The sequence below is a fragment of the Camelus bactrianus genome, chromosome 9 (assembly GCF_048773025.1).
Source record: "Camelus bactrianus isolate YW-2024 breed Bactrian camel chromosome 9, ASM4877302v1, whole genome shotgun sequence".
NCBI lineage: Eukaryota > Metazoa > Chordata > Mammalia > Artiodactyla > Camelidae > Camelus > Camelus bactrianus.
In genome coordinates this window covers 11403583-11430924 of record NC_133547.1, presented here as the reverse complement: position 1 = coordinate 11430924, position 27342 = coordinate 11403583, and the positions used below count along the sequence as shown (strand labels likewise).

Genomic DNA, 27342 nt, shown 5'->3' with positions numbered 1-27342 from the left:
CAGCAACATAGGGGAATGACTGAGCGAGGAACCACAAAATGCTTACGTGGTACCCGGCACGTGGTGGGCGATCTGCGACTGTTTGTATTCTCTCCTGGGCGGTACCAGTCGCGGGGGCGCCCGACGTCTGAACTCTCCTCTCGGCTCTCACCCCCAGGGCCTGCGGCGGGAGATCCAGGCTCACGGTCCGCGGCTGGAGGAGGTGCTGGAGCGTGCGGGCGCGCTGGCGTCGCTGCGCAGCCCCGAGGCAGAGGCTGTGCGCTGTGGCCAGGAGCAGCTGCAGAGCGCCTGGGCCGGGCTGCGGGAGGCGGCCGAGCGGCGGCAGCAAGTCCTGGACGCCGCCTTCCAGGTGGAGCAGTACTACTTCGACGTGGCCGAGGTGGAGGCGTGGCTGGGCGAGCAGGAGCTGCTCATGATGAGTGAGGACAAGGGCAAGGTGCGCCCAGGCTGGGGGTGCGGGGGGCCTGGGGGCGCTGGAGCCCGGGGCCCGCTGCTGCCGCCTCATCTCGGGCGCCGTGTGCCCCCAGGACGAACAGAGCACCCTGCAGCTGCTCAAGAAGCACCTGCAGCTGGAGCAGGGCGTGGAGAACTACGAGGAAAGCATCGCACAGCTGTCGCGCCAGTGCCGGGCGCTGCTGGAGATGGGGCACCCGGACAGGTGGGCGGGCGGGAGGGGATCCGGGCCAGGCAGGGGCGGAGCCCGTTCTTAGGGAATGGTCCGGCAGAATCTGGAGTTTCCCTGTTGGAAATTGAGACAGAGCCGGAATTGGGCATTGGGGTGGGAGGGGCTCAGAATGGAGGAGCCCTGCACAGGGATGTTTGAGGGAGTGGGGCCAGGAGCACTGAGGTTTAAGTGTAGGGGAGGGGGGCGATGTCTAAGACCAAGGTGAGAAGTAAGAGCTCAGGACAGAGAAGGGTCCTCTTCCTACCTGGTATCAGGGAGGACAGAAAAGCCTGGAGCACTGTAATTGGGCATGGCCTCAGACCTCCTGGATGACAGGTCATGTGACCTCCATGAGATCAGGTGTAGGGGCCACATCTGAGATGCTTGGATCAGGGGTGAGAGCTGAGACAGAGGCACAGGGCTAGACCTCTGTCCGCCTGAGCCTGGAGATCAGGCCTGGAAGTGAGGTTGGTTGGCTGGGGACCAAGTGGGGGGTCTGGAGTGCCACCCAAGTCGCTGGCGGGTCAGATGTGGGACTGCAGACTGAAAGGCTGGGTAGGGGTAGGGGGTGGTGAGCTTATCAAGCTGAGGGAAACAGTTTTCCCTGAGTGCTGAGGTTGGGCATGGCCTGAGACCTCCTGGGTGACAGGTCATGTGACCTCCCTGCATCCCAAACTTGAGGAAAACAGTCCTGCATGGAGGAATCTGAGGGGACTCAACCCTGCCTGAAGGTTCAGAGGAGGCACAGCCTTGCCCTTGGGGGAAGGGGTGGCAGGGGGGTCAGAGCTCTGTCCTGGAAATCTCAGGGGGCTCCATCTCTGCTCCTCCCTGTCCCCTACTAGCGAGCAGATCAGCCGGCGGCAGTCTCAGGTGGACCGCCTGTACGTGGCCCTCAAGGAGCTGGGCGAGGAACGCCGGGTGGGCCTGGAGCAGCAGTACTGGCTGTACCAGCTCAGCCGCCAGGTGGACGAGCTGGAGCACTGGATTGCAGAGAAAGAGGTGGTGGCCGGCTCACCTGAGCTCGGCCAGGACTTTGAGCATGTCACGGTAAGTTGAGCATCACTAGGAATAAACAATGGTTCCAGTGGCCACCACGTATGCTACCAAGTTCTCTGGGCCTCAGTGTCCCCATCCTTAATAAGAGGATTATAATAGCACTACATCATGGCTATGCTGTGAGACAAATGAATTAATATAATGTAATATAATGCACTTAGGACAGTATTCAGCATCCACAGGGCCTAACACAGTGTTAGTTAAGTATTATTTTCTTATTTTCATTATTGTTGTTACTATTATTGCTACAGAGTGAGTACTCAGTAAGTGTTGGGTGTTATTTTTTGTTATTATTATCATCACTGGTACTGTTACTACTCTTACCTGCCACAAGATGCTGGGTTGGAGGGGGCTCTCATGTATAGCACCTTTGCCCATGATGTCCCCATCCCCAACATACTTCTGGCAGGTGCTGCAGGAGAAATTCTCAGAGTTTGCCAATGAGACTGGTACAGCAGGGCGGGAGCGGCTGGCGGCTGTGAACCAGATGGTGGACGAGCTGATTGAGTGTGGCCACACGGCGGCGGCCACCATGGCGGAGTGGAAGGACGGGTTGAACGAGGCCTGGGCCGAGCTGCTGGAGCTCATGGGCACACGGGCCCAGCTGCTGGCCGCCTCTCGGGAGTTGCACAAGTTCTTCAGTGATGCCCGAGAGCTTCAAGGACAGATCGAGGAGAAGCGGAGGCGACTGCCCCGCCTGACTGCCCCGCCTGAGCCCAGACCCAGTGCCAGCTCCATGCAGCGGACCCTGCGCACCTTTGAACATGACCTGCAGCTCCTTGTGTCCCAGGTGGGGAGCTGGCGGCCAAGAGAGGCAGGTGGGAGGGCCTGAGCAGCATGACCAAAGGATAGGGCAGCAGAGCAGGCAAAAATCAGGCTGTGGACCACGTTGAAGTTAGATGATGGGACAGATAGAAAACAGACCATGGAACAGGGAGAAATTAGATGATGGGGCAGGTAGAATATGGATTGATCACGTGGTGCACAGAATCAGACAATGACAGAAAAAAGGTGGTATGAAATGTTTGACAGATATCAGACAGTGTTTCCAATGGAGTTTGGGCAGGAGATTCTCCTAAATACTGTGAAGTGAATCTTACCCCAATCTGGACTGGGAGTCTAAAAGGAATTGAGAGGGGGTTAAGAGAAATTTGGCTGTGGGACAGATAGAAATCATATGATTTTCCTTAAAGAAACTTGATGGGGTTGAATTTAACGAATAGAAATCAGAGCTAATAGAAATCAGGCAGTGAATCTGATGACATTGGGAGGTGGATCTGAGAAACCAGATAGAAATGAAGCTGTGGACCTAACAGAACTCAAGCAGCAGACCTGAAGGAAATTGGGTTGCAGGTCTAAAGGAAGGTGAAAATTGGACAATTATTTTATATACATCATACAGATGACTGTTAGAAATTAGGCAGAGGAACTGATAGCGATTACGTGGTGGATCTGATATAAATATGGAGTTACTCCAAAAAAATCAGGTGGCTGACCCTATAGAGGTGGTAGGTGTGAAAGTCAGAATGCAGGTAAGTTAAAGAAACATCAGACAGCAGACATGAGAGAAATATGGTAGTGGGTCTAAAAGAAGTCAGAAAGCGGGAAAGTAAAAAAGAAATCAGGCAGCGGATAGGAATGAAACCCAGTGTGGAATCTCAAGGGTGCAGGCTCCTTATGTTTTTAGGCTCTGCACCCAGCCAGCAGATGGGGGAAGGAGTGGGTGGAGCCTGGAGCCCATGGAGGGCTGGTGCTCGACCTGGCATGCCCCTCAGGTAAGGCAGCTCCAGGAAGGGGCAGCCCAGCTACGGACGGTGTATGCGGGCGAGCACGCGGAGGCCATCGCCAGCCGGGAGCAGGAGGTGCTGCAGGGCTGGAAGGAGCTGCTGGCAGCCTGCGAGGACGCCCGCCTGCACGTGAGCTCCACGGCCGACGCCCTGCGATTCCACAGCCAGGCTCGCGACCTGCTCTCCTGGATGGATGGCATCGCCAGCCAGATTGGAGCAGCTGACAAGCCCAGGTGCCCCTCATCCCACCTCGGGCTTCCTACCTGCCTCCGGGCAGCCACCCCTGCCCATCAGCAGTTCCTTTCCCATAAAAAACCCCAATAGCCAATACCTGTGCAGTACCTCTGCCTGCTACGCATTGTTTTAATGCCTCTTGTGTATTAAGACCCCTTGTCAGGCCAGACATTGGGGCTCAGAGCATGGGACATCCTCCTGCCTCTGTGGGGGTGTCACAGCATGGGGGGGATCTGAAGCCAGGGTTGGGAAAGGGAGGCGTATTTGTGGCTTAATCTAGTAGGAACTGACATATTGCTCACATAACGGCTTGATGTGAGTGTCCAGCAGAAGCCTGTCCTGCACTGATTGGGAGCCACTGTCCTTCCATCATCAGCCCTGGGATTCATTTGCTGGACCTTCTGCATCCAACTGCAGAGGAGAAGAGAGCAGGAGGATCACATGGGAGGTTTTAGGGACTAAACCTGCGCTCATGTTCTATTGGCCCAGTGGCCCCAACCTGTCTGCCTGGGAGGCTGGGAAATGTAGCCTGGCATGTGTCCAAGAAGACAAGGACCTGGAGAGTTGTGGATGCGTAGCATTGTGTCTGTGACTGTGGGGCCTTGGGCCTGCATTCATTTACTCAGCAAATATGTATTGATGCCTACTGTATGCCAGAAGGTGAACCCCTGCCCTGATGCAGCTTACATTCTGAGAGAGGAGACAGGCAACAGTTAAGTAAATAAACAAACACTTAATATTATTTTGATAGTCGTAGTGCTCTGAAGAAAAATAAAGCAAGGTAAGGGGACCTGAGTGAAGGATGGTGAGTTGGGTAAAGTTTTAGGGGGAAGAGTCTTCCAGGTGGAGGGATCAGCAAGTGCAAAGGCCCTGAGGTGGGTTGTAGTTAGACATGTTTGAGGGAAAGCTGGACAAGCATTGTAGCTGGATGGAGTGAGTGGTAGGGGAGAGTGGAGAATGGTAGGAAGTGAGGCTAGAAGAGAAATAGGGCATGGTGAGGAGTTTGCCTTTTCTTGGATTTAGATGGGAGTCACAGGATTGCGTAGAGCAAGGGAGCGATGTAATATAATGTACATTTGAGAACGATCACTCCAGGTGCCTAGTGGGTAACGGACTGTGGACAGCCAGGTGGAAGCAGGTAGACCAGTCAGGAGACTGCTAACATAATCCAGGTAAGAGGTAATATTGTCTTGGCCCAGGGTGGTGGTTGAAGAGATGGCAAGAAATGATTGGCTTTAGGAATTGAAAAAATCTTCTTTATTATGAAAATTTTCAAAAATATACAGAAGTAGCAGCAACAGTATAATGAACCCACATGTGTAGAGTGAACACTGGGCTTGGACAACCATCAACATTTAGCCAATCCTGCTTCATCCATACACTGCCCTTCCCCATCCCATCCCATCCACCCTTTGCTGAGTTATTTTAAAACAAATCTATGATTTTATATCATTTCAGAGTATATTTTGCAGTTATAAATGTCCAGTCTTGAGTGACTGATTAGCTTCGGGGACTGAGGGGAAAAAAGAGGAGTCATGGATGAATGATGGGTGAATTTACTGAGTTGGAGAATTTTGGGGAGGGTACATTTGGGAGATAGGGGAGAATCAGGGAGATTGTTCTAGGCATATGAAGTCTTAAGTAGGAATCATCACAATGTGGGACCATCAGAAATGCATTTGGACATATTAAGTCTTATAAAGCTCTACTTGTTGACTGGTTGAACCCTCAGAAATTTGGGATTTGTTTTGCACAGATAATAGCTTAGAATGATGCTGTCCAATAGTTACACAATGCAAGCCACCAGTGTGAGCCATGTATATAATTGAAGATTTTTCTTGTAACCACATTAAAAAAAAGTAAAGAGAAGCAAATGAAAATTAATTTTAGTAATTAATTTTATTTAACCCAGTGTACCCAAAATACTATTGCTTCAACATATAGGCATATGAAAATTATTGAGATATCTTACCTTCGTTTTTATACTCAGTCTTCAAAATATGGTGTTTAGTTTACACTTGAACACATCTCAAGTCAGACTAGCCACATTTCAAGGGCTTGACTGCCATACATGTCTAGTGGCTACCATATGGGACAGCACAGACTGAGAAGGTTAGAATCATTGGCTAGTGGAAACTTCAGAAGTATACCTTTGCCACAGGTGAGTACAGCTCAGTGGTAGAGCACATGCTTAGCATGCACAAGGTCCTGGGTTCAATTCCCAGCACCTCCATTAAAAAAGAAAGAAAGAAGAAGTATAGCTTTAGAAAATTAGAAAAATTGGATCTTGAAATTCTAGGTTAGAATCACAGAAGTGTGACATTTTAGCACTTGGGGAAAAGTTGGAGTCATTGAATCAGTGAAGAATGTTGGCCCCTCAGAACTTGGTCATGGGAGGTGGGTGTCCTGAGATGGTGTGGAATCCCAGCCTCAGGGATTTGGGCTTATCAGGACCTGCATATATAGGGCGAATCTAGGGAGGCTTCCCGTGGCTCAGACCCCTACCCACCACCCACCATAGGGACGTGTCGTCGGTGGAGGTGCTCATGAACTACCATCAGGGCCTGAAGACCGAGCTGGAGGCACGGGTGCCCGAGCTGACGGCCTGCCAGGAGCTGGGGCGCAATCTGCTGCTCAACAAGAGTGCCATGGCTGATGAGGTGGGGAGGGTGCAGGGGTCCTCCTCTGCCACCTGTTCCTATTGGGGTGGGAGCCACCCCTGATGCCTCTCCCACCCACCTGCCACTCCCAGATCCAGGCACAGCTGGACAAGCTGGGAACCAGGAAGGAGGAGGTGTCGGACAAGTGGGACCGCCATTGGGAGTGGCTGCAGCAGAGTGAGTGGGGGCCCAGACACGCGGCTCAGAAGCACAGGGACATGCTCCAGCATGTTCAGAAGAGCCCAGAGGGTGACTCAGTCATGCTTTGCACACCCCATGGGTGCCCAGCAGCAAACATAAAGGCCTGGGAGGGTGGGCAGGGTGCTGCCCTATCATTGACTCCCTGGTGAAAAGCCAGTGCCCTCTGTGTGTGTGTACAGCCAGTGAAAACAGCCACTGCCACTATGAAAGGTCCACAGGTGCCCCTAACATCCTTACCCCCAAAACGTCTCTCCATAGTGCTGGAAGTGCACCAGTTTGCCCAGGAGGCGGTGGTGGCCGATGCCTGGCTGACCGCTCAGGAGCCACTCCTGCAGAGTGGGGAGCTGGGCAGCAGCGTGGACGAGGTGGAGCAGCTTATCAGGCGACATGAGGCCTTCCGTAAAGCAGCTGCAGCCTGGGAAGAAAGGTTCAGCTCTCTGCGGCGCCTGACCACGGTCAGCACACCCCAGATCCTGCCCCAGGCCCCTGCCGTGGCACCACACCCATCTCTCTATATAAGACAAACACACAGGCTCAGCACTGTGTTGAGTGAGGGCCAAGCCAGTCACTGGGCTCCCAGTCCAGTGTGGTGGGGGGACAGATCTGTCACCAGACAGTGTAGCCCAGGGCTGGGATGGGGGGAAGCACAGGGGGCCATGGGAGCCCAGAAGCATTTGTCCTGGCCTAGGGGAGTCTGATCTGAGACTTGAAGAATGAAGAGAAGGAATCATTTTAATAAAAGTCTTAAGGTCTTGAAGGAAGGAGGCAATTGGGGGCCAGAGGAGAGAAAGGCACATAAAGTGATGATTTAGCCAGTTCTTAAAAGAACACTGTTTGCTGGAGAAAGTAGGAATTCAGCTCCTAGCAGAGAGCTAAGCAGGGGTACTGGCCTGGACAACCTTGCTTTTTCACTGATAAGAGCTAATAAATGGGGTGGTGAGGCAGACGACTCAGAGCCACCTTCCCAGGCCCTACCCCCAACCCCCGACCCCCACCCCGCCCCTCCACCTGAGTCTGGCTTCTCTGTCCTCAGATTGAGAAAATCAAGGCTGAACAGAGCAAACAGCCGCCCACCCCCCTGCTGGGGCGCAAGTTCTTTGGAGACCCTACAGAACTGGCGGCCAAGGCTGCGCCCCTGCTGCGGCCAGGGGGCTATGAAAGGGGCTTGGAGCCCCTGGCCCGCCGGGCCTCGGACACGCTCTCGGCCGAGGTGCGGACCCGGGTGGGGTACGTGCGTCAGGAGCTCAAGCCGGAACGCCTCCAGCCGCGCATCGACCGGCTGCCGGAGGTCCCGGGGATAGTGGAGCCCACGGCCCTGCCGGCCGCAGCAGAGGACGCCGCGGAGACCCCCGGGGCCCCCGCATCAGCAGAGCAGGTTCGGCCGCGGCCAGAGCGCCAGGAGTCAGCTGATCGCGCAGAGGAGCTACCCAGGAGGCGGCGGCCCGAGCGTCTAGAATCGGCAGATCAATCCGAGGAGGCTGCGCGGAGGCGGCGGCCCGAGCGTCAGGAGTCAGCGGAGCACGAGGTTGCACACAGCCTTACCCTGGGCCGCTATGAGCAGATGGAGCGGCGGCGCGAGCGGCGGGAGCGGCGGTTGGAGCGGCAGGAGTCCAGCGAACAGGAGATGCCCACGAGAGGAGACCTGGCCAAGGGGTGAGGCCCCATGTGCCCAGGGGGTGGAGGAAGGGGGACACGGAGAGCTCCTGGAATCACACAGGCCAGTGGAGAGGGTTTCCGGGCTCAGAACTGCCTAGGGAGGGAGATACATTCGTGATACCCATTTCGCAGAGGTGTAAACGGAGGTTGAAAAAGGGTAGGAGTCCTGCCCATTATTCCACAGTGGCAGTGGCCTCCTCCAGGTGCAGGTTCTCAGCTACTGAGTTCTGACCCCTGCACCAAATCCCCTGGGTGGCCCTGAGCAGGGATTTTGTCCTCTCTGCATCTCAGTTTCTTCATTGGGCTAATGGTGGAACCATCACCTGCCTGATTGGAGCTAAGATCCTTTATCACAATCTGTCTCAACCTTATAAACTGGAGGCTGTAGTCATATCTATTTCATGGATGGGGCAACTGAGTCTCAGAGAGGGTAAGTCATTCAGCTTGGGTGAAGCAGGACTGGAACCCAGGCCTTTCAGAATCCAGAGTTAACCAGTATATTGTGCAGATCACTTCAATCAGCTGTGTCCCCAGAGGAGGCCTTTGGTCAAATATGTTTCAGTGACAATGACTACCAGACCCTTTTCAAATTTTGTACATCTTGAACATGTGTCCACTCTGCTTGTGGTATGTGCTGGGGAGAGCAATGACTGAACCAGCTCCATCCCTGCATTCATGGGGCCCACAGTCTAGGGAGGGAAACAGACTTGTCACCAGATAATGTGACCCAGAATGATGGGGGCTGGGGATGAGGGAAGTCCAGGGAGCTTGACAGCTGGGGGTAGAGTGAGCGGGTGGAGAAAGGCAACAGTTTCTTCAAAGGCTTGAAGGCACCAGTTTTCATTTTGGTCTTTGTGGTGCTTAAAACTCAGAGGGGAGAGAGATTCCACCCTCCATTCAGCAGACATGTGCCGAGCACCTGTGGTGTGTAAAGTAGACACCTGAGACAGGCAGATGCAGAAGTGGATAGGGACCTGGCATCTCAGGCTGAGGCTCCTCCAGCCAGCCAGGATGGTCTCTGGGAGAAGGCATCCCAGTTCCATTGGGTCTTTCTGCGCCTCCCCCCACCTCCTCCAGGAAGGCCACCCTGGCTGACATTGTGGAGCAGCTGCAGGAGAAAGAGGCAGGCCCTGGGCTCTCTGTTGGGGTAAGTTGAGCCTTGGCATGGGTGGGGGTATGGGGGCCCCTCTCCCCCAAGCTGGAGTCAGGATCCCAGAAATACTGATGTCAAGCCCTGCCCCTCTCATCTGAACCCTGCAGAGACTCTCAGGGGATGGGAGAGGGCTCCCAGATGCCTCTGAAATTTTCTCCCTCAGAAAGTTGAGGCCACTAACCTAAGAGATTCCTAACCCCTTCCACCCACACACAAGTAGACTCCAGACTCTTCCCACATCTGTCCTAGTTTCTGTCTCTAGCTCAGTGGGGGAGATCTCAAATTTCCTTACAGACAGCCACACACACATGAGGTGCCAGGTTCCTCCAACTGGCAGCTGGGACACCCACCAGCCTACACCCCCACCTTCATAAGTCTAGCTCCCCTCCAAGATAGAGAGGGATTCCAAACCTAGGACCCATGCCCAAGACCTGGGGAGCCAACTGTTAGTTGGACCTCCAACCTTGAGGTCCTCCCATACTCGCTTCCAAGACAGATGGCCCTGCAGACAAATGGGACCCCTAGACCCCTGAGTTCGCCCAGATGGCCCCCACACCCCACTATGGACAGCACCCCTCTTCCCCCTCCCTTCACACAGCCGTCGCTGCCTCAGCCTCGCGAGCTTCCCCCCGGTCGCCTGCCCAACGGGCTTGAGCCGCCCGAGCGGACACCTCGGCCGGACCGGCCGCGGGCGCGGGACCGGCCCAAGCCGCGACGGCGGCCGCGGCCCCGAGAGGGTGGTGAGGGCGGGGGAAGCCGGCGCTCGCGCTCCGCCCCGGCCCAGGGCGGCTCCGCCCCCGCGCCTCCGCCACCGCCCACTCATACAGTGCAGCACGAGGGCTTCCTGCTGCGCAAGCGCGAGCTCGACGCTAACCGCAAGTCGTCCAACCGGTGAGCGTGTGGGCGGGGCTTTGGAAGGTGGGTCCCAAGCTCAGTGTCCAATGAATGAATAGGTGGGCCGGAGGAGGGGGGTGGGGCTAAACTTTAGGGCATCCAACCGGTGGCTGGGTAGGCGGGGCCTGAAAAACGGAGCCTTAACTTCAAAGAATCAATCAATGAACCGGAGGAGCGGGGCCTAAGGTTAGTGCGTCCAATGGGTGAGCCGGTGGCGCTTACATGGGGGCGGGACCTGAAGAAAATGTTACGAACGTGAATAAATTGCAACTCAATCTCACGGAAACCAACCCAGGAGTTAACTAGAGCTAATAGCAAACTGGATGTGGGGTCTAGCTGGAGGGTTCTCTTGACTCGTGAGGTGGAGCCTGGAGAGGTCCTTCAACCAATGAGTGGGGTGGGTCCATTCATTCAATTTTAAATTGAGGGAGGGTCTGATAAGGGGCAGATCCCAAACTGAGGGCTAAGAGATAGGGGGCATGTCATATGGGTTTCCAAATGAGGGTCTAACAGTGATATATCTACTCTTGGAGTCCGACTCCAGGTTGTCCAACCTTTTTTGAATCTAGGGAGAGGTGGAGCCCAAAAGGGAAGTGTTGAGCAAACAGAATGAAATGGAGGGGAACAGATTGAGGTTTTGCTTTTGGGGCCTGGAGGCAGTCTTTCCTCCTTGCGCTGAGACCAAGGTGAAAATAAATAGGGGCACCTGGGTGTGGTTTGCCCGTGGGAGACTTCCTTCTCTGTTGGGGCTTTGGCTGAATGGGGAGACAAGAATTCCTCATTCCAGACAGGGTGACCAGTAAGCTAATAGATCTCCCTTCAGGGGATTCCCTGGTGGTTGGGGTGGGGGTTGGATGAATGGTGAGGAAAATGCCCAAGCAAAATCTTGTGGCAGAGACAGCTTGAGGATAAGGAGGGGCAGCCCCAGCAGGGACCAGCTTGGGCAAAGACTTGGTACCGCGGGACTTAGACTCTCCCCCCAGCTCAGGAGCAGCCAAAAGCAAGAACACTCCAGGCCCTACAGGGGCAACGGCCTAGAATGAGGAAGGCTCAGGTATAGTCAGCCCTTGAAAGGTATTGATGAAGAGTACCCAGGCAGAGCTGCGACTCTGCCTTGAGCCCCATCTCGTCACCCCAGGTCGTGGGTGAGCCTGTACTGCGTTCTCAGCAAGGGGGAGCTGGGCTTCTACAAGGACGCCAAGGGCCCAGCATCCGGGGGCACACACGGCGGGGAGCCACTGCTCAGCCTGCACAAGGCCACCAGCGAGGTGGCTAGTGACTACAAGAAAAAGAAGCACGTCTTCAAGCTCCAGTGAGCCCCCACAATGGGCGAAAGGGAGGGTCCAAGACCCAGCTTCCCTCTCCCAGCAATACCCTGCTCCAGTGGGGGATAGTTGGTGGATGGGTGGGCTGGTCCCCTGCCCCAGAGCCCCCAAGTTCTGTGTCCTCTCCCACAGGACCCAGGATGGCAGTGAGTTTTTGCTCCAGGCTAAAGATGAGGTGAGATCTGTTCATTTCTCTCCTGTATTCAGACTTCAGGAACCACCTAGCTGGCTGGCTCCTGACCCAGGGACGGGGCTGTGGAAGAGAGGCAGCACAGGCCAGAGTTACCAGGGCTGCAGTGGGAAAGCCAATGGGTAGTGAGAGCCCAATAGAAGTTCCTAATCCAGCTGGGGGGAGGTGGAAGATCAGGAGGGCTGCCTGGAGGCCCCAGGACAAAGTCCAACCTTCTTTGCCTTGGCTTCTTGGGTGAGACTGGAAAGTTAGGAGAGAGTTAGCTTAAAAAAAAAAAAAAAAAAAAAAAAGAACTGCAAGTTCAAAGATCCAGAGGTACAGAATTGCAAAGGGTTAACTCTGCTGGAGTTCAAGGAGGAAGGTTCCCAGGGTCTGGATCTCCAAGAGCACTGTGGGCCATTCGGAGGAGGTTGGAGTTTATTCTCAGGGCACTAGGGAGACATGGTAGAGGCTCTTTGAGCAAGGGAGGGTTACAGTGAGGCAGAAGAAAGATCCCTTTAGCTACCATGTGCAGGGTAGATTGGAGAGGGTAAGAGTGGAGGTGTGGAGCACAGGAGGTGACTAGGGCAGGGGCCCAATTGGGAGAACACAAGTCTGGGCCAGGGCAAGAGGAGGAGCAGATGTGGAAGCAGTTTGAAGAGATGCTGAAAATAGTAACATTTGTTATCTCATTCATCCTCACAAGAGGCTATGAAGTAGGCCTTTATGCTCTCCATGCCTCTTCAATTTATCTTTAAAATGGAGATAACAATAGTTTTCCATCATAGGGTTAATATGAGAAATAAGTTGATATAGGAAGAGTCCTTACAGGGTCTGGAAAATGTCAGTGCTCTCTAAGTGTCTGCTGATATTATTGTTTCTTGTTGTTTATCTCTATAGTGGGAGTTAGATTATACTCCGATTGCATAGGGTTAAGTGAATTAATCCACAAAAGTGCTTAGAACAGAGCCTGGCACAAAATAAGTGCTGTGTAACTACATCACCACCACCATCATCATCATCATCATCATCATCATCATCATTATCCTGTTTAATAGATGAGGAAACTGAAGTTCAGAGAGGATAGTCTGATTCCAGACTCATCTATTACTCAGTCTCCTCTCTTCCAAACACAGACTGTGTGCCCTGTTTCTCTCTCCAGGAGGAGATGAATGGCTGGCTGGAGGCTGTGGCCACATCGGTTGGGGAACACGCGGAGATCGCCCGCTGGGGCCAGACACTACCCACAACGTCTTCTACAGATGAGGGCAACCCTAAGAGGGAAGCAGGAGAGCGCAGGGCCAGCGGGCGCCGGAAGTGACTTCCTACCCCTAGGGCCTGACACCTCCCCGCCCCTCCTCTCAGCACTGTGGGCACGAAGACACATTCTCTTCCGCAGGGGCGGGAGCCCCTAGTCCCACCGACACTGCGGACGCGCCATGGACGGGCACTGGAAAGGAGGGGATTTCTCCTGCACCCCAAGAAGTGCTGGGGGAATTGCTGCCCCTATAGCCATATCTCGGCCCCTTCCTGCTCGCCACCCCCACCCCAGGTGCTGGGGCTTCATTATTTTTATGCAATAACTGAGCTTGGGCAGGGGCCGGTAAGGGGCCAGTTGAGCCAAACTCCCTGCCCCGATGCCCAGATCCTGCCCCAAGAAGCTGGGGTGGTAGGGGCGAAATTCCCGACCCGCTCTCCGCCCTAGGGATGGGCATGGGGGCGCTGGTGAGGTCCCCTGGACCATCCAGGGTGCTAGGGGGTGGGGAGGGGACGCCCCCTCCCCGCCTTTACCTCACTTCCAATGCTGCCTTGATCTCTGTCTGGGAAGGGGGAGTGAAGGGGCCCTAGCCTCCGCACTCCGCCGTCTCAGAGCCATGCGGTTAATTCCTGACTTAGTTTATTTTTGCAAAATGTCGACCTCTTCCTCCCCCGCCCCGCATCCGCGAAGGCTTTTAAATGGGAGGGGCGTCAAAGCTCTAAATTGTCTTCCTCTCTCCTCCCCCCTCCAACTGTAAATGCCACTTCGTGAGGGGAGGGGCGAGGGGAAGCCCTCCCCCTGCATGCTTCTGGCTGGAGCACCTCCCTGGGGAGTGGGGGAACTGGGTTGTGGGCAGCGCCCATGGCCGCTTGGAGAAGCCGCTGGGGCCCAGGGGTGTGGGGGCGGTGTGGCAGGCGCACACTCTATGTACCTATAATAAATCCTTTGGCTTTGACGGTCTATGCTAGTTCGTGTTTAATGGGCTGCGTCCGAGAGGGTTGGGTGGGGCGAGGGGAAGAAACTGAGTTGCGGAGAACAGTTTGATATCCCTCTTGGTGTGGACTAATTTCAGGTCTAAACACGTGCCCCTGACGAAACACCTAGATGACTTTCCTAAATCGGGAACCCCAGGGGGATGGAGGGACGTTTTGCTATCCGTAGTAACTAAACTCCCAAAGAGCCGCTGGGTGCGCCCCGTCCAGGACAGGAAAGGCGGGCCCCTTTAAGGAGGCGGAGAAATTAACTGCGATGGGTGAGCGCTTTGCCCAATCGCGGGTGGCTCTGGTAGTCTCCGGCCCAATGAGCACGCGGTGGGGGCGGGGGCGTGCACACCCGGAAGCGGGTGCAGGCCGGCCGGCTAGCCGGGGGGCCATGGCAGCCGCGGCCCCTGCAGCAGATGGGGTCCCAGGTCGGGGGCCTCCCGGGGAGGTGATTCATCTGAACGTGGGAGGCAAGAGGTGAGTGTAGGATATTCCTACTCTCGTGGGCGGGAAGTCGGGTGGGAGTACCCTCTTCTCCGGGGGGGGGGGTGTTCCTGTCCATCAAGGATTGCTCCGCCTCCTCCTGGAGGCGCGGGAGCCTAGACCCGCGCCCTGGTAGTGGAGGGAACTCACCCGGTCCTGGGACTGAGGAACGCATTTTTCTCATCCTCCTATCACCTCGCGCCTGCTCACCGTCCTGAAGATTCAGTACCTCTCGCCAGACTCTCACCTGGATCCCGGACTCTTTCTTTTCCAGGTGATTGGGAGAGCGAGTTTGGGGTGGGGGGCGGGAGGAGAGGGCATGGGGAGACGTAATCTTGCCCTCACGCACGCACTCCGGCCCGTGACACCTGTTCTGCGTCCCCTTTCTTCAGTCTTCTGAGCGGACGCATCTCGACACTGAAGGATGAGACTGGAGCCGTGAGTAGAGTAAAGCTGAAAGGGGGCAGCCCGTAGGAGGAGGGACAGAATCCCCACTCAGCCCCGCAGTTTGCCCCATCCATCATCCCTTCCCCTTCCCTGCAGATCTTCATCGACAGGGACCCCACCGTCTTCGCCCCCATCCTCAACTTCCTGCGCACCAAAGAGTTGGACCCCAGGTTGGCATGGATGATAAAGGGGATTCCCCCACCGTCTTCACCCCTGAGAAGGCTCTTCTTCCTCTAAGAATGTTCATTAAGCTCTTTGATCATATTTAAATTGTGTCCTTAGAATTCCCCGCAAACACACACACATACACACACACATTTTCACCACCCAAATCATTGCTGTTTAGAATCTTGATCCCATTAGAATTTGCTGCCCCTTGGGATTCTCTGTGCAGTTTCGAAAACTTCCTCCTAGAATTCTCTGCCCACTCCCACTCACGAGACTCTGACCCCTAGTCAATTCTGCTACCCAGGGGTGTCCACGGTTCCAGCCTCCTCCACGAAGCCCAGTTTTATGGGCTTACTCCTCTGGGTAAGTGGGGCCGGCCCCCCTTAACATCCTCATTGTATAGAAAACCAGCTCTCTAGTGATGCTCCCTCTTTCCCTTCTCTCCTGAAAGAAGGTTGAGTTAGAGCTGAGAGCACTGGATTTGGTTCTGGGTCTCAGGAGAGTGGTGGTGTTCTGTGGAGAAAGAAAGGGGGGAGGGAAAAAGGGATCTTCCTCAGTGTTCCCCAAGTCCCAGCCTTTGAGTCCTTCCACCTCAGTTCGACGTCTGCAGCTGAGGGAAGAGTTGGATCGATCTTCTTGTGGAAACGTCCTCTTCAATGGTTACCTGCCTCCGCCAGGTGGGAACTACTAAGGAATGGAAGGGGTGGAGGGGGCGGCTAAAGACTATATTTCCCATAAGGCTGCAGCCCTTGGGTGCCTGGGCTATGAACCCTGAGACGCTATGGGAGTTGTAGTTCTATAGCAGATACTTGGACTGATGCTTGGAAAGGAAGTAGGAAACAGCTTTTCCAGTGAGGCAGTAGGCCAGGCTTAACCCCCTTGAGGCTCAGAAGCATGCCCTAGAGCCCGATGGGAGTTGTAGTCCAGGCTTGATTTCCTTGTAGGGAGGCTTAAGAAAAACTTGTGTCTTTTTCACAGAGGGGAGAAATATTAAAGGAAAGTTATTGACTATAATCTCCATGAGACCTTGGAGCAGCCAGCCCACTGGCCATGGAAAATATGCCCTAGTGGTTTTAGAAATTGTAGTCCACTAGGCTTTGCTGTTTGGTGAAAGGAACAGAGTGGGGAAATTCGATTTATGGCTTTATCTCCCTAACCTCAGTCAATACCTACTACTTTCATGAAGTTTGCGAAATATGAAGACCAATACTGTTGTTCTCTTAACTTAGTTTGACCCTGTTTTTTTAAAAAAATTTTATGTGGGGGTGATTATAGCTCAGTGATAGAGTGCATACTTAGCACACACGATGTCCTGTGTTCAGTCCCCAGTATCTCTATTTAAATTTTTTAAATTAAAAAATTATTTAAAATAAAAGCTTCATATCACTACCTTTATGCCACAAATTAGTAGACAGAAAAATAATCCCCAAACATAACAGTGTAATTAACTCTGGGTAGATGCTGTTGTCTGCCAAGGGGACAGGATTCCATTTCTTAAAAAGGAGAAATTAGCAAATATTGAAGAGGTATCGATATCATGGCCACACCAAACTGATTCTTACTTTGTGATGGGCTCCAAGAAACTGCAAAGGGAGTAGCTCTCTGTGTGATTCAGTGTCATGTAATGCCACTTCCCTGCACCACCTAAAATCTTTTTGCCAGGAGATGATGCTCCCCGTGTGGGAAAATCAGTATCAGACACATTTTAAGTGCTTATAATGTGGTGATTATTACAATTATTGTCATTCTGTCCCTTTTCCCTGCCGTAGTGTTCCCAGTGAAGCGGCGGAACCGGCACAGCCTGGCAGGGTCCCAGCAAGCAGGGGGGCGCCCAGCTCCTGTTCGCCGGAGCAACACAATGCCCCCCAACCTGGGCAATGCAGGGCTGCTGGGCCGAATGCTGGATGAGAAAGCCCCTCCTTCCCCGTCAGGTACGTATCTGTCTCTTGAGAGACTAGAGTAGCCAGTGGGCCCTTGGGACCCCAACCTGATCCCTGCTTTTCCCCACAAGGGCTACCCGAGGAGCCAGGGATGGTGCGCCTGGTGTGTGGACACCACAACTGGATCGCCGTGGCCTATACCCAATTCCTTGTCTGCTATAGGTGCTCAGGGAGGGTGGTGGCAGGAGGCCTTGAGCCCTGTGGATGGGGTGGGCTCAGGGTGAGAGTTAACGATGTCCCCATCCTCCAGGCTGAAGGAAGCCTCCGGCTGGCAGCTGGTGTTTTCCAGTCCCCGCTTGGACTGGCCCATTGAACGACTGGCACTCACAGCCCGGGTGCTCGGTGGGGCTTTGGGTGAGCATGACAAGATGGTGGCAGCGGCCATGGGCAGCGAGATCCTGCTGTGGGCTCTGCAGGCAGAAGGCGGCGGCTCTGAGATAGGTAGGGCATCCAGCTTTTCCCAGAACCCTTTGCCCTTTAGATTTATTTATTTACTTTTAATGCAGGTACTGGGGATTGAACCCAGGACCTTGTGCATGCTAAGCACACGCACTACCATTGAGCTGTACACTCCCCTCCCCCCAGCCTTTGCCCTTTAGAATTATATTCCAACCTGTGGCCTGTTAAAACAACCCACCCTACTCAGTTCTCACACCCATAAGAATTCCATATCCTGTTAGAATTCCTTGGCCTGGTAGAAAAATCCACCCACCTAGAGTTCTCTCCTCCATCAGAATTCACCATCCTCTCAGGTCTCTGCTTTGTTAGAATTCTCCATGCCAGTAAAATCCCCGGGCCTGTTAGAATCTGTTCCCATTAGAAATCTGACTCTGTAGGCTAATCTGTTCCCTCACAAATCTTAATCCTCGTGAGAAGCCTGTGCCGCCCATAGTCTTTTTTTTTTTTTTTTTTTTTTTTGGCCTTCGTTGAAAATCTCAGCTGTGTTAGAATTCCACACCCCTTTAGAGTCCCACACCCTATCAGGCATCTGGCTCATTGTAATCCTCTGTAATTCCTGCTGGAATCCTCCATCCTGTTAAGATTCCATGACCCAATTGAATCCTCTGGCCCTTGGAGGTTTTCCTGTCACCCTTCTTCTCCCCTGTGAAGGGGGCTCCTGGCTGAGTGCTCCTCACCCTCCACAGGAGTCTTCCATCTGGGGGTGCCCGTGGAGGCCTTATTCTTCGTTGGGAACCAGCTCATCGCCACAAGCCACACAGGGCGCATCGGGGTGTGGAATGCCGTCACCAAGCACTGGCAGGTCCGGTCGCTGGCCAGCCTGCCTGTCTTTTTCTCATGTGTCCAGACTGGTCAGACCCAGGGAGGAGTTCCTTTCTGCCCTGACTCAACCTGGAGAGAGCCAGAGACCCTAGCAGTGGGCCAGATCCAGTAAGGAGGCGAGGGCAAGTGTGATAAAGGCCTAAGGAAAATCAAAGAGGCCCTCCTGGAAGAGGGGCTACTGAGCTGACATGAAGGATGGGTGGGTTTTGAAAGGAAGAGAAGATTCTCCAGGCCCTGGGAGTTGGTGTAGGAGGCAGAACCCAGAGATAGACATACAAATGTCTGTGATTCTCTCTGCACACACCCAAGCAATGTCCAACGGGAAAAAAAAAATACACCTACAGTGTTGTTTTCTGAAGTGTGAGTGGGTGAGACAGACAGACAAGCAGAGGAAACAGAGAAAGACACAGAGACAGAGGGAGAGAACCAGAGGCGACAGAGAGAGAGAGAGAAGGGTGGATAGAGAGAAACCAGGACTGAATGACTGGTAGACACAGGGACAGAGAGAGATAGATGGAGATGAAAAAAGACGTGTCAGAGATACAGAGTCAAGGAGAGGCCAGGAGACAGAAGTGCCCACCAAGAGCCATTCAGAGACAGAGAGACACAGGCCTGGAGCAGGCAAGGCTGGAGTGGGCCTAGAAAGCCCCGGGGGAGGTCCTGGAGCATTGAGGAGAGGCCATGCCAGGAGGGGCACTGCAGAGTCACAGCCCGCCCCACCTCTCCCGCCCGCAGGTCCAGGAGGTGCAGCCCATCACCAGTTACGACGCGGCAGGCTCCTTCCTGCTCCTGGGCTGCAGCAACGGCTCCATCTACTACGTGGGTGAGCAGCAGCGGGCATCCCCACTGCCTGAGAGCCTCCCCTGGGTGGTGGGAAAGAGGAGAAAGACTGGGGTACTGTGAACAAACCTGCACTATCCTCCCTGCCCACCCCAGATGTGCAGAAATTCCCCCTGCGCATGAAGGACAATGACCTCCTTGTCAGCGAGCTCTACCGGGACCCAGCGGAGGATGGAGTCACAGCCCTCAGCGTCTACCTCACCCCCAAGACCAGTAAGCTATGACTCAGCTCCCCACTTGGCCATCAGTGGCCAGCTCTGACCCCAGCCCACAGCTGTCTCCCTACCACCTGTGTAGCATGACCCAGGGAGGTCTACTGGGAGGGAGACAATTCAACTTTCATTTAGTCATTTAACAAACACTCACTGAGCACCACTTATGTATAAGCTCTGTTCTAGGTGCTCGACCATGGCAGGCCTCTCCACCAGGGGCAAAATAGATTTCTAATATGTGATCTTTGGGTCTCTGTACCATCTCTGTGAGTAGGGCATGTTGTTTGCACACTCCTAAAACAAAGAGGATGCGTTTTTTACAGTGGACAAAGCTGAGTTCTCTCACTTGGGAGAGTTTTTTGTTTTTGTTTTGCTTTGTTTTCTTGATTTCAAATGCAAAAAGTAAGTTAATTTTTTGTTTGTTTTTGAGATATAATTCCCATACCATAAAATTTACAATTTAGCCATTTTTCGTAGATTCACAAGATTATGCAGGCATCACCACTGTCTAATTCCAGAACATTTTTATCACCCCTGTAAAGAAACCCCATGCACAGTAGTCACACCCAGGTCCTCCCTCCTGACAGCCCTGGAAACCTCTAATCCTCTTTTTGTCTCTATGAATTTGTCTGTTCATTCTCCCTCTGATCCATCCCTTTGTCTCCCGTTCCTCCGTTTCCCACATCTCACTACCTGGTTATTTCCATCTCCCCCTCTCTCCCGGCTTTCTGACTCTGTGTCTGTTCTTTGTCTGTCTGCCTCTTTCTCATTGCCTTGGTTTCTGTCTGTCTTTAACCCTGTGCCACTCTCCCTTTTCGGCCGGCCCCCCTACCAGGTGACAGTGGGAACTGGATTGAGATCGCCTACGGCACCAGCTCAGGGGGCGTGCGGGTCATCGTGCAACACCCCGAGACAGTGGGCTCGGGGCCTCAGCTCTTCCAGACCTTCACAGTGCATCGCAGCCCTGTCACCAAGATCATGCTGTCAGAGAAACACCTCATCTCTGGTGAGCTGTGCTGGGCTGCCCTGGGTTCCCATCTGCCTGCAGCCGAGGGATGGCTCAGATGGGACCACGAAGCCAGGCAGATGGGGACATTGTGTGGGGGTGGCCTCTGGAGAATACCGTGAGGGGGACCAGTCTGGGGGAGAGTGAATTTGCAGGGGAAAGGGGAGGACTCATCAATTTAGCACTTGGCCAGGCACATGGGACACAGCAATGGACAAGACAGGCCAAGTCCCTCCCCTCATGAAGCTGATGTTCTAGCAGAGGCGGCAGACAATAAATCACTGCAAATGTAAATCACAGTCCAACTGTGATGGGGGCCATGAATTAAAAAAAGCCGTGTGAGCGGCTAGAGAGCATTGGGGTTACTGGGAAGTGCGTGGTACCGAGAAGGTCTTCATGAGGAAGGAGCTCTGGATGGAAATGAGCAGTGCTGATCAGTGGGGACAAGTGTTCCAGGCAGAGGGAAAGGGCTTTGCAAAGGCTCTGAGGTGGGAGGATGTTTGGTGTGTCAAAGGAAGAGCAGGGACCCCCCTGTGCTGGGAGTGGAGTGGACAAGTAAGAGGGTGGGAGGTGATGGGGGCAGGTCAGTGGGACCTTGTAACCCTTGAAGAAGACTTTGTCCTTGACCCTGAGTGAGATGGTGCCACGGGAGGGCTCTGAGCAGAGGAGGGCCATGACCTGACGCAAGCATCCAGTGTTCCCTCTAACTGCACATGGGGACAGGCTGTGGGGCAGGACAGAAGCAGGAAGGCCAGGGCGGAGGCCGCAGCATCCATTGAGGCAGGAGATGAGACAGACAGGACCAGGGTGGGGGTGGGGCAGTGGACAGGGTAAAGTGAGATCAGGCTTGGAAATGATTTGGAGGCAGAGCCAACAGGATTGTTGACATTTTGGGGAATAGTTCTGGGGAAGAGAGAGTTCTCTGAAGGGGAAGACTTCCGAGGGGCCTGAATCCCAACACCTCTGAAAGGGGGTCATCCCGGGGCTCGGGAAGGTAGGGCACTGGTGATGCTGTGCCTGAGCCTGACCCTCTGCTGCCTCCTCGCTTCTCAGTCTGTGCCGACAACAACCATGTGCGCACCTGGTCTGTGACTCGCTTCCGCGGCATGATTTCCACCCAGCCTGGCTCCACCCCACTCGCTTCATTCAAGATCCTGGCGCTGGAGTCAGCTGACGGGCATGGCGGCTGCAGTGCCGGCAATGACATTGGTGCCTCCTGGCCCCTGGTCCCCCATCCCCCAGACCCTGCCTGACCTCCATGGGCCTCCACCAATCCCTTACCTGACCTCTGTAGACCTCTCCTGACCCAGCTAATGTGGTTGACCTCCACCCACCACCACCGGACCCATGTTGAATTCTGTTACCCTTCCCACTGATTTCTGCTGACTGCTGCCTGACCTAGGAGCCTCCCTCATCCCTGACATGCCTGAACGCCATTGACTGTTGCTAACCCCTGCCTCTGAACCCTCTCGGACCTTGCCCAACTCCAGCAGCCTTGGGATGGGGACCCGGTCCTGCAGGGGATGTTCCATCAGTAGGAAAGGGGGCAGAATCTTGGGGTCTGGAGGTCCCAGGGACCCCAGCTGGCCCTGACTGCCCCCCTCTGACTTGCCCAGGCCCCTATGGTGAGCGGGATGACCAGCAAGTGTTCATTCAGAAGGTGGTGCCAAGTGCCAGCCAGCTCTTTGTGCGTCTTTCATCCACTGGTCAGCGGTGAGGACCACCCCGTCAAACAGGGAGGGTGGTCAGAGGAGAGGACAAAATGCCAGCTTGGTCCCAGAGGTCGGAAGAGCATCCCAGCCAAGGGGCACGGCAGGAGCAAAGGCTGGGAGGGAGCACAAGGTCCTAGGTTTAGGGGCTGGGGTATCATAGATTTGGGAGGGATGGAGAAGCTTGGGTGCTTCTCCCAAGAAGAGAGGCAGGTACTGCCACCGTAATGGTGGGGACTGAGGCCGGGAAGGGAGTAAGGATAAGAGGGACTGGGCCAGGCCCTGGTGTGGCCAAGGTGACCCCTTCCCCTGCCCTCTCAGGGTGTGCTCCGTGCGCTCCGTGGATGGCTCACCCACCACCGCCTTCACGGTGCTTGAATGTGAGGGCTCCCGGCGGCTTGGGTCTCGGCCCCGGCGCTATCTGCTCACAGGCCAAGCCAACGGCAGCCTAGCCATGTGGGACCTGACCACCGCCATGGATGGGCTTGGCCAGACCCCTGGTACTCCTCTCCCCAAGGCCCCTAGACTTGCCCTGAATTCCTCTCTACAGCCTCCTTCATCACAACCTCCCTCCCCAAGCCCTTGCCCTCTGACCCCCTTCTCTGCCCACCAACCCTTCCTTGCCTTTGCTTTTCAATCGCTCTCTCTTAGCTTCTGACCCCTGTCCTTTGACCTCTGCATCTTTTCTATTATCCCAACCTCAATCCTTGCACTTGACCTTTGTCCCTTGGCCTATGACCCTTGCCTTGCCCCTGATCCTGCTTCCTCATCCCCCCTCCCCCAGCAGGCGGCCTGACAGAGGAAGAGCTGATGGAACAGCTGGAGCAGTGTGAACTAGCCCCGCTGGCTTCCTCGAGGGCCTCTCTCCCCAGCCCCTCACCCCATGCCTCTCTCACCAGGTAGGCATGACTCCACTTTCCTTTATGAGCAATGGGGGAGAGGGCAGAACAGGGAGGCCTTGGGAGGGGGTTGGCCCAGCTCCACCCTGATGATCCGCATCAACCCTCATCACCCCCTCAGTCTCCACTCAGCCTTCAGCAACTCCTCACTGTCCAGCCGCCGTGGGAGCCCGAGCCCCCCGCAGGCTGAAGCCCGGCGCCGCGGAGGAGGCAGCTTTGTGGAACGCTGCCAGGAACTGGTGCGGAGTGGGCCGGAGCCCCGGCGGCCACCAACACCAGCCCCCCGGCCCTCCTCAGGTCTCGGGGCTCCCCTTGCACCCCCCAAGATGAAGCTCAATGAAACTTCCTTCTGAACACAGCTGCCGTGGTGCCTTGGGGTACCAGGTCCTGGGGGACTCAGGTGCCTCCCCCACTTCCTGTCAGAGCCCTGGGTTCAGGGCCAGGGCCTCCTTGGAGTGGTTACTGTTACTAGGCCCCACTATCTCCCTTTTCTAGAGCCAAAGTCATACTTCCCTAATAAAGTTCTCACTGCCAACACCTTGGTTACATTCTTAGAGGGTTTGGGGACCCCTAGGAAAATGTTGGGAGAGATCTGGTTCCCAACCAGGCCCATGGCTGTAGTTTCAAGAACAGTTGTCTCTCCGGGTTTAAGTAAAGAAGAGGGCTGGAGGGTATAGCTCAGTGGTAGAGTGCATACTTAGCATTTTAGCATGCACAAGGTCCTGGGTTAAAAATCCCAGTACCTCCAGAAAGGAAGGAAGGAAGGAAAGAAAGAAAGAAAAGGAAGGAAGGAAGGAAAGAAAAGACAGAAAGAAAGGCTAATCACATCCACCCACTGGGGAAAAAAAAAAAAAGAAGGAGAAGGAGAAGAGAACTTGGTTTTTATAACTGGCTTCAGGTGTGGCAGGATCCAGGGCTCAAACACTCATCTAGAACGTTTTTTCATCTTTTGGCTTAGCTGTCCTCTGGGATCATTCTCAGTCACCTTTTCTCCACTCTGTGCCAAGATGACTCCAGGCAGCTCCTCAGCAACTTTTTTTCTCTAGTAGCAGCTAAAATGGCAGGACTGATTTTCACTGGCTTAAACTGAGTCAGATGGCCACTCCTGAGCCAATCACTATGCCCTTCCATTGTTCCAGGGCTCATGTGCCCTCACAAAGCAGGCAGTGAGGTCAGCCTCATGTTTTCAGAGTGGAGGAAGAGTTCCTGAAAGGTGAATCAGGGTACTGTTACCAAAGCTGGGATAAATGGGTACAGGTTGACAGGAACACAGATGTCAGCTAAATGATTGCCACGTCCTTAACATAAGGTTTGTATCCCAAACCTTACCACTGCAAACATACTGCCCATATCCCTGGCTGTCCAATCTTTCATCTCTCTCCTGACCACACCAGAGAGGGTATGTAGAATAGAATCAGCTCACCCCAGCCTGACATCCTTGAGATTTTCCCCCAGATAATACCTGTTTCTATGGCAACTCCTCAGGAAAGTTTTCTGCATCTTTTCCTTGGGTCAATGAAGAGAAGAGAAATTGGGCCAACAAAGAACAAGGGATTTTAGGATATGCTAATTCCAGAATTCCAGAGTGTCTGGAATGCCAGTGCTTCTCTAACATGATGGAGTGGGGTCTAGAATGTTAGGGAATCTGGAACACAGGCATATTCTAGAGTGCTAGTGGATGAACAATATTAGGATTCTCCCCTGCATAGCAAAGAATCCAGACTGTTAAAGTTTCTGACAAAGGGACCTAGAAAGTCAGTGATTCTAGAATGGAAGAGTGTTCTAGAATGCCTGTGAATCTATACCAGTAGGAATATTTTACAAGCCAGGGATTCTGGAATGCTGAGACTTATAGGACACAGAAAGGAAATTGTATTACTAGGAAATCTAGAGCATAGGGGTATTCTGGAATGTCAGCCCTTCTAGATCATTAGAGGATGTGTTTGTGTTCAAAGAAATCCATAATGGCAAGTAGTCCTGGTTTGCCAGAGAATCTAGAATGTGAATGGGAGACCTAAAATGTGAGTGATTCTAAAACATGAGTGTTCTGGAATGTCTGTGAATCTCAAACTGTGGAAATGTTTTGACATTTCAGGGCATTCAGAACACTGGGGAAATGTTTGAACGTTAGGAAGTCTAGAATGTAGAAAGAGGTTGGGATGTGAGGGATCTAGAATATGGGAGTGTTTTTACAGATGCTCACAGATCTAGAATATTGAGATTATTCTTTCCATGCCAGGGAATCCAGAATGCTTGTGTTTCTGGGATGCTAGCGATGCTAGAACTGAGAGAGAGAGAGAGAGAGAGAGAATGTTGGAAAATCTAGAACACTGAAGAGATTTGTTTGTTTGCTAATACAAGGGTAAAACTGTGTGTGAGCGCATACAATGGGAGGAAGCTTCTGGAATGCCATGACTCTAGAACTCAGGGATTCTGAAGGATTGAGATCAGATCAGGATCCAGGAGTGACATAGAAATGACCGTGGGAAACAGTGGCGCTGATAAGGAGGGATTGGGAGCCGAGAACTCCAAATTCTGGGGGGAGGGGAAGCCAACGCCATCCCCGGAAGTTGCAGTGGTGAGCCAGAGGCTGTTGCCTAGCAACGAGCATTGAAGATGCCCTGGATCCCAAGCAGAAGGGAGAAATTCGGCAGCGCCCCCAGGAAATGATCCAGCCACAGGGTAGGAGATGGGGAGGGGGGCAACAGGGGCAGGGACACGCTGTCCTGCAGGGCCACGTTAGCAGGGATCTCAGGAGCTACACAAAGACAGGGACACTGAGCACATTCAGTGGGCAGAGCCAGACACTCCATTACTGAGCTGGGACAAACCACGAAAGACTGTGAGTGGGGCCTGAGTACCGTGGTTTCTGCTCCAAGGGGCTGTGTGTCCCTGGATGGTGAGTGGGCCCAGGCTTCTGGGTGTCAGTGTTGGGTGGAGGCGTAGATTGCTGTAGGTGACAGTAATGGTATGAGTGTGGCTGTGTGAGTCACCCCGTGTGCCTTATGGTAACACAGGGTGGAGGGATCCCCTGTCCTCCTTGCACACCCTCCGTTTGGAAGAAGGAGCGGGAGTTGGGGATAAGGTCGAAGCTGAATCGATTGCTTTTCTTAGTCTGGCGTCAGCCCTATGGTCAGGGCTAATGGCCTAGTGTGGGTGGAGCCTGGGATCCACTGGGGGCGGGGCTAACGACACAGAACTGGAAACCTTAAGCATCAAACTGCTGAGAGAGATGGGGTTTGGAATCCCCGGACAAGGGGCAAACATAAAAGGGCTAGGGACTGGGAGCCTAAGTGTAGGGCTGTGGCCCGATTCTCTGTACCAAAAGGTGTGGCCTGAAATTCAAAGGAGAAATGGGCAACTAGGGGGCGGGGTCTGAACTCTGGGGATGTCTTTAGGAGAAGGGAGGCGGGGTTTGTAATTTCTAAGAAAGAAGTTGGGGCCTTGAATTCATAATGAAAGGAAGTGGCTAGGCTTGAGACCCTCTGTGTTGGGAGATTGTGAGCAGGGTTTGGAGCCTGGAACCCACGAAAGCAGGTGCAGGTGGGTAGTAAGGTACCTTGTGGCTTGGGGCTCCCCCTGGTAGAGGGGGCTGAAATTCTCTAAAGAAAGAATCTACAATTCTGGGAGTGGGAGGGGTGCTCTTGGGAGCCTTTAAAGACTCAGGCAGGGAAAGGATGTGTTACCCTCTAGGGGTGACAGCGAACAGGGGTGGGAGTGGAGTCTATGGGTCCAGGACGGGAGGCTACAGCCTTTTGAGGAAGGGCTATTGTTTGTTGAGCCTGGAACGGCTGAAACACAGGGCCTTGAGAGGTGGCAAATCTTTGGGAAGGTCCTGGGGCCCCCAGAGGGGCCGGACCTGGGGCTCAGTGCAGGATTAGCACTCCGTCCCCAGAATTCTGAGTCTCTCATGTGAGAAGTGGGGACCTGTGATGCCTTTCAGCATCTATGTCAGTCAGAAAGCAAATTCTGATGGATTTCTCCCAGGACTGTAAGCAGAGGGTTGAAGACTTCAAGTGGGAGTCTAATTTAGGGGAACCTGCCCACAGCCTACGCATCCCTCTCAGTCGTGAGAGGGGTCCCAGCACCTCCACAGGTGGGGCCTCTCCTTTATGAGAGGATTCACTGAGGCAGTACCCCAGACAGCACTGAAAATTCCAGGCCCCGGCGCCCTCCGCCCAGCACCTGTCCCTTTGGCCCCTCCCCTGTCGTCTCCCGATTGGCCTCGCGGGCTGCGCCCCCTGGCGGCACCGGACTCTGATTGGCGGGAAGTTCGCAGCCCGCGACTGGGACAGTGGAGAAAATGAGTCGGCCTCCGGC

The 27342-nt window shown here is 54.0% G+C and overlaps 2 protein-coding genes across 5 annotated transcripts in view; both read left to right on the top strand.

Moving 5' to 3' along the window:
* Nucleotides 1-14017, top strand: part of SPTBN4 (spectrin beta, non-erythrocytic 4) — a 68557-nt gene extending 54540 nt beyond the window's left edge. Inside the window, exons 23-36 of the mRNA XM_074369638.1 lie at nucleotides 158-436; nucleotides 528-658; nucleotides 1507-1711; nucleotides 2130-2510; nucleotides 3496-3740; nucleotides 6263-6401; nucleotides 6494-6578; nucleotides 6861-7057; nucleotides 7636-8255; nucleotides 9336-9405; nucleotides 10010-10302; nucleotides 11444-11617; nucleotides 11763-11805; nucleotides 12962-14017. Coding sequence (XP_074225739.1) covers nucleotides 158-436; nucleotides 528-658; nucleotides 1507-1711; nucleotides 2130-2510; nucleotides 3496-3740; nucleotides 6263-6401; nucleotides 6494-6578; nucleotides 6861-7057; nucleotides 7636-8255; nucleotides 9336-9405; nucleotides 10010-10302; nucleotides 11444-11617; nucleotides 11763-11805; nucleotides 12962-13120 — 3021 coding nt within the window. The 3' untranslated portion in view covers nucleotides 13121-14017. The remainder of the gene's footprint in view (nucleotides 1-157; nucleotides 437-527; nucleotides 659-1506; nucleotides 1712-2129; nucleotides 2511-3495; nucleotides 3741-6262; nucleotides 6402-6493; nucleotides 6579-6860; nucleotides 7058-7635; nucleotides 8256-9335; nucleotides 9406-10009; nucleotides 10303-11443; nucleotides 11618-11762; nucleotides 11806-12961) is intronic.
* Nucleotides 14018-14364: 347 nt separating this feature from the next.
* Nucleotides 14365-23557, top strand: SHKBP1 (SH3KBP1 binding protein 1). Of its 4 annotated transcripts, none has more exons than XM_010947265.3 (18): nucleotides 14365-14514; nucleotides 14741-14794; nucleotides 14913-14958; nucleotides 15064-15137; nucleotides 15440-15498; nucleotides 15732-15812; nucleotides 16905-17066; nucleotides 17147-17237; nucleotides 17326-17516; nucleotides 18221-18336; nucleotides 19092-19179; nucleotides 19293-19409; nucleotides 20244-20414; nucleotides 21468-21623; nucleotides 22031-22127; nucleotides 22445-22623; nucleotides 22908-23022; nucleotides 23144-23557. In XM_010947265.3, the coding sequence occupies exons 1-18, from the start codon at nucleotides 14429-14431 to the stop codon at nucleotides 23373-23375; spliced, it is 2115 nt and encodes a 704-aa protein (XP_010945567.1). In that variant the 5' UTR covers nucleotides 14365-14428; the 3' UTR covers nucleotides 23376-23557. The 4 variants fall into 4 exon arrangements, with proteins under 4 accessions (XP_010945567.1, XP_074225737.1, XP_045366841.1 ...); XM_074369636.1 differs by having other exon boundaries at nucleotides 14913-14967; nucleotides 22911-23022; XM_045510885.2 differs by having other exon boundaries at nucleotides 14913-14967.
* The last annotated feature ends 3785 nt before the right edge of the window (nucleotides 23558-27342 follow it).

What these genes read in the sequence shown, in the direction of transcription:
- SHKBP1 (XM_045510885.2), top strand. Translation starts at nt 14,429, where the DNA reads ATGGCAGCCGCGGCCCCTGCAGCAGATGGGGTCCCAGGTCGGGGGCCT. An exon ending in AGAGAAACACCTCATCTCTG is followed by an intron (nt 20,415 to 21,467) that starts GTGAGCTGTGCT and finishes CTCGCTTCTCAG; the next exon opens with TCTGTGCCGACAACAACCAT. An exon ending in CCCCATGCCTCTCTCACCAG is followed by an intron (nt 23,023 to 23,143) that starts GTAGGCATGACT and finishes TCACCCCCTCAG; the next exon opens with TCTCCACTCAGCCTTCAGCA.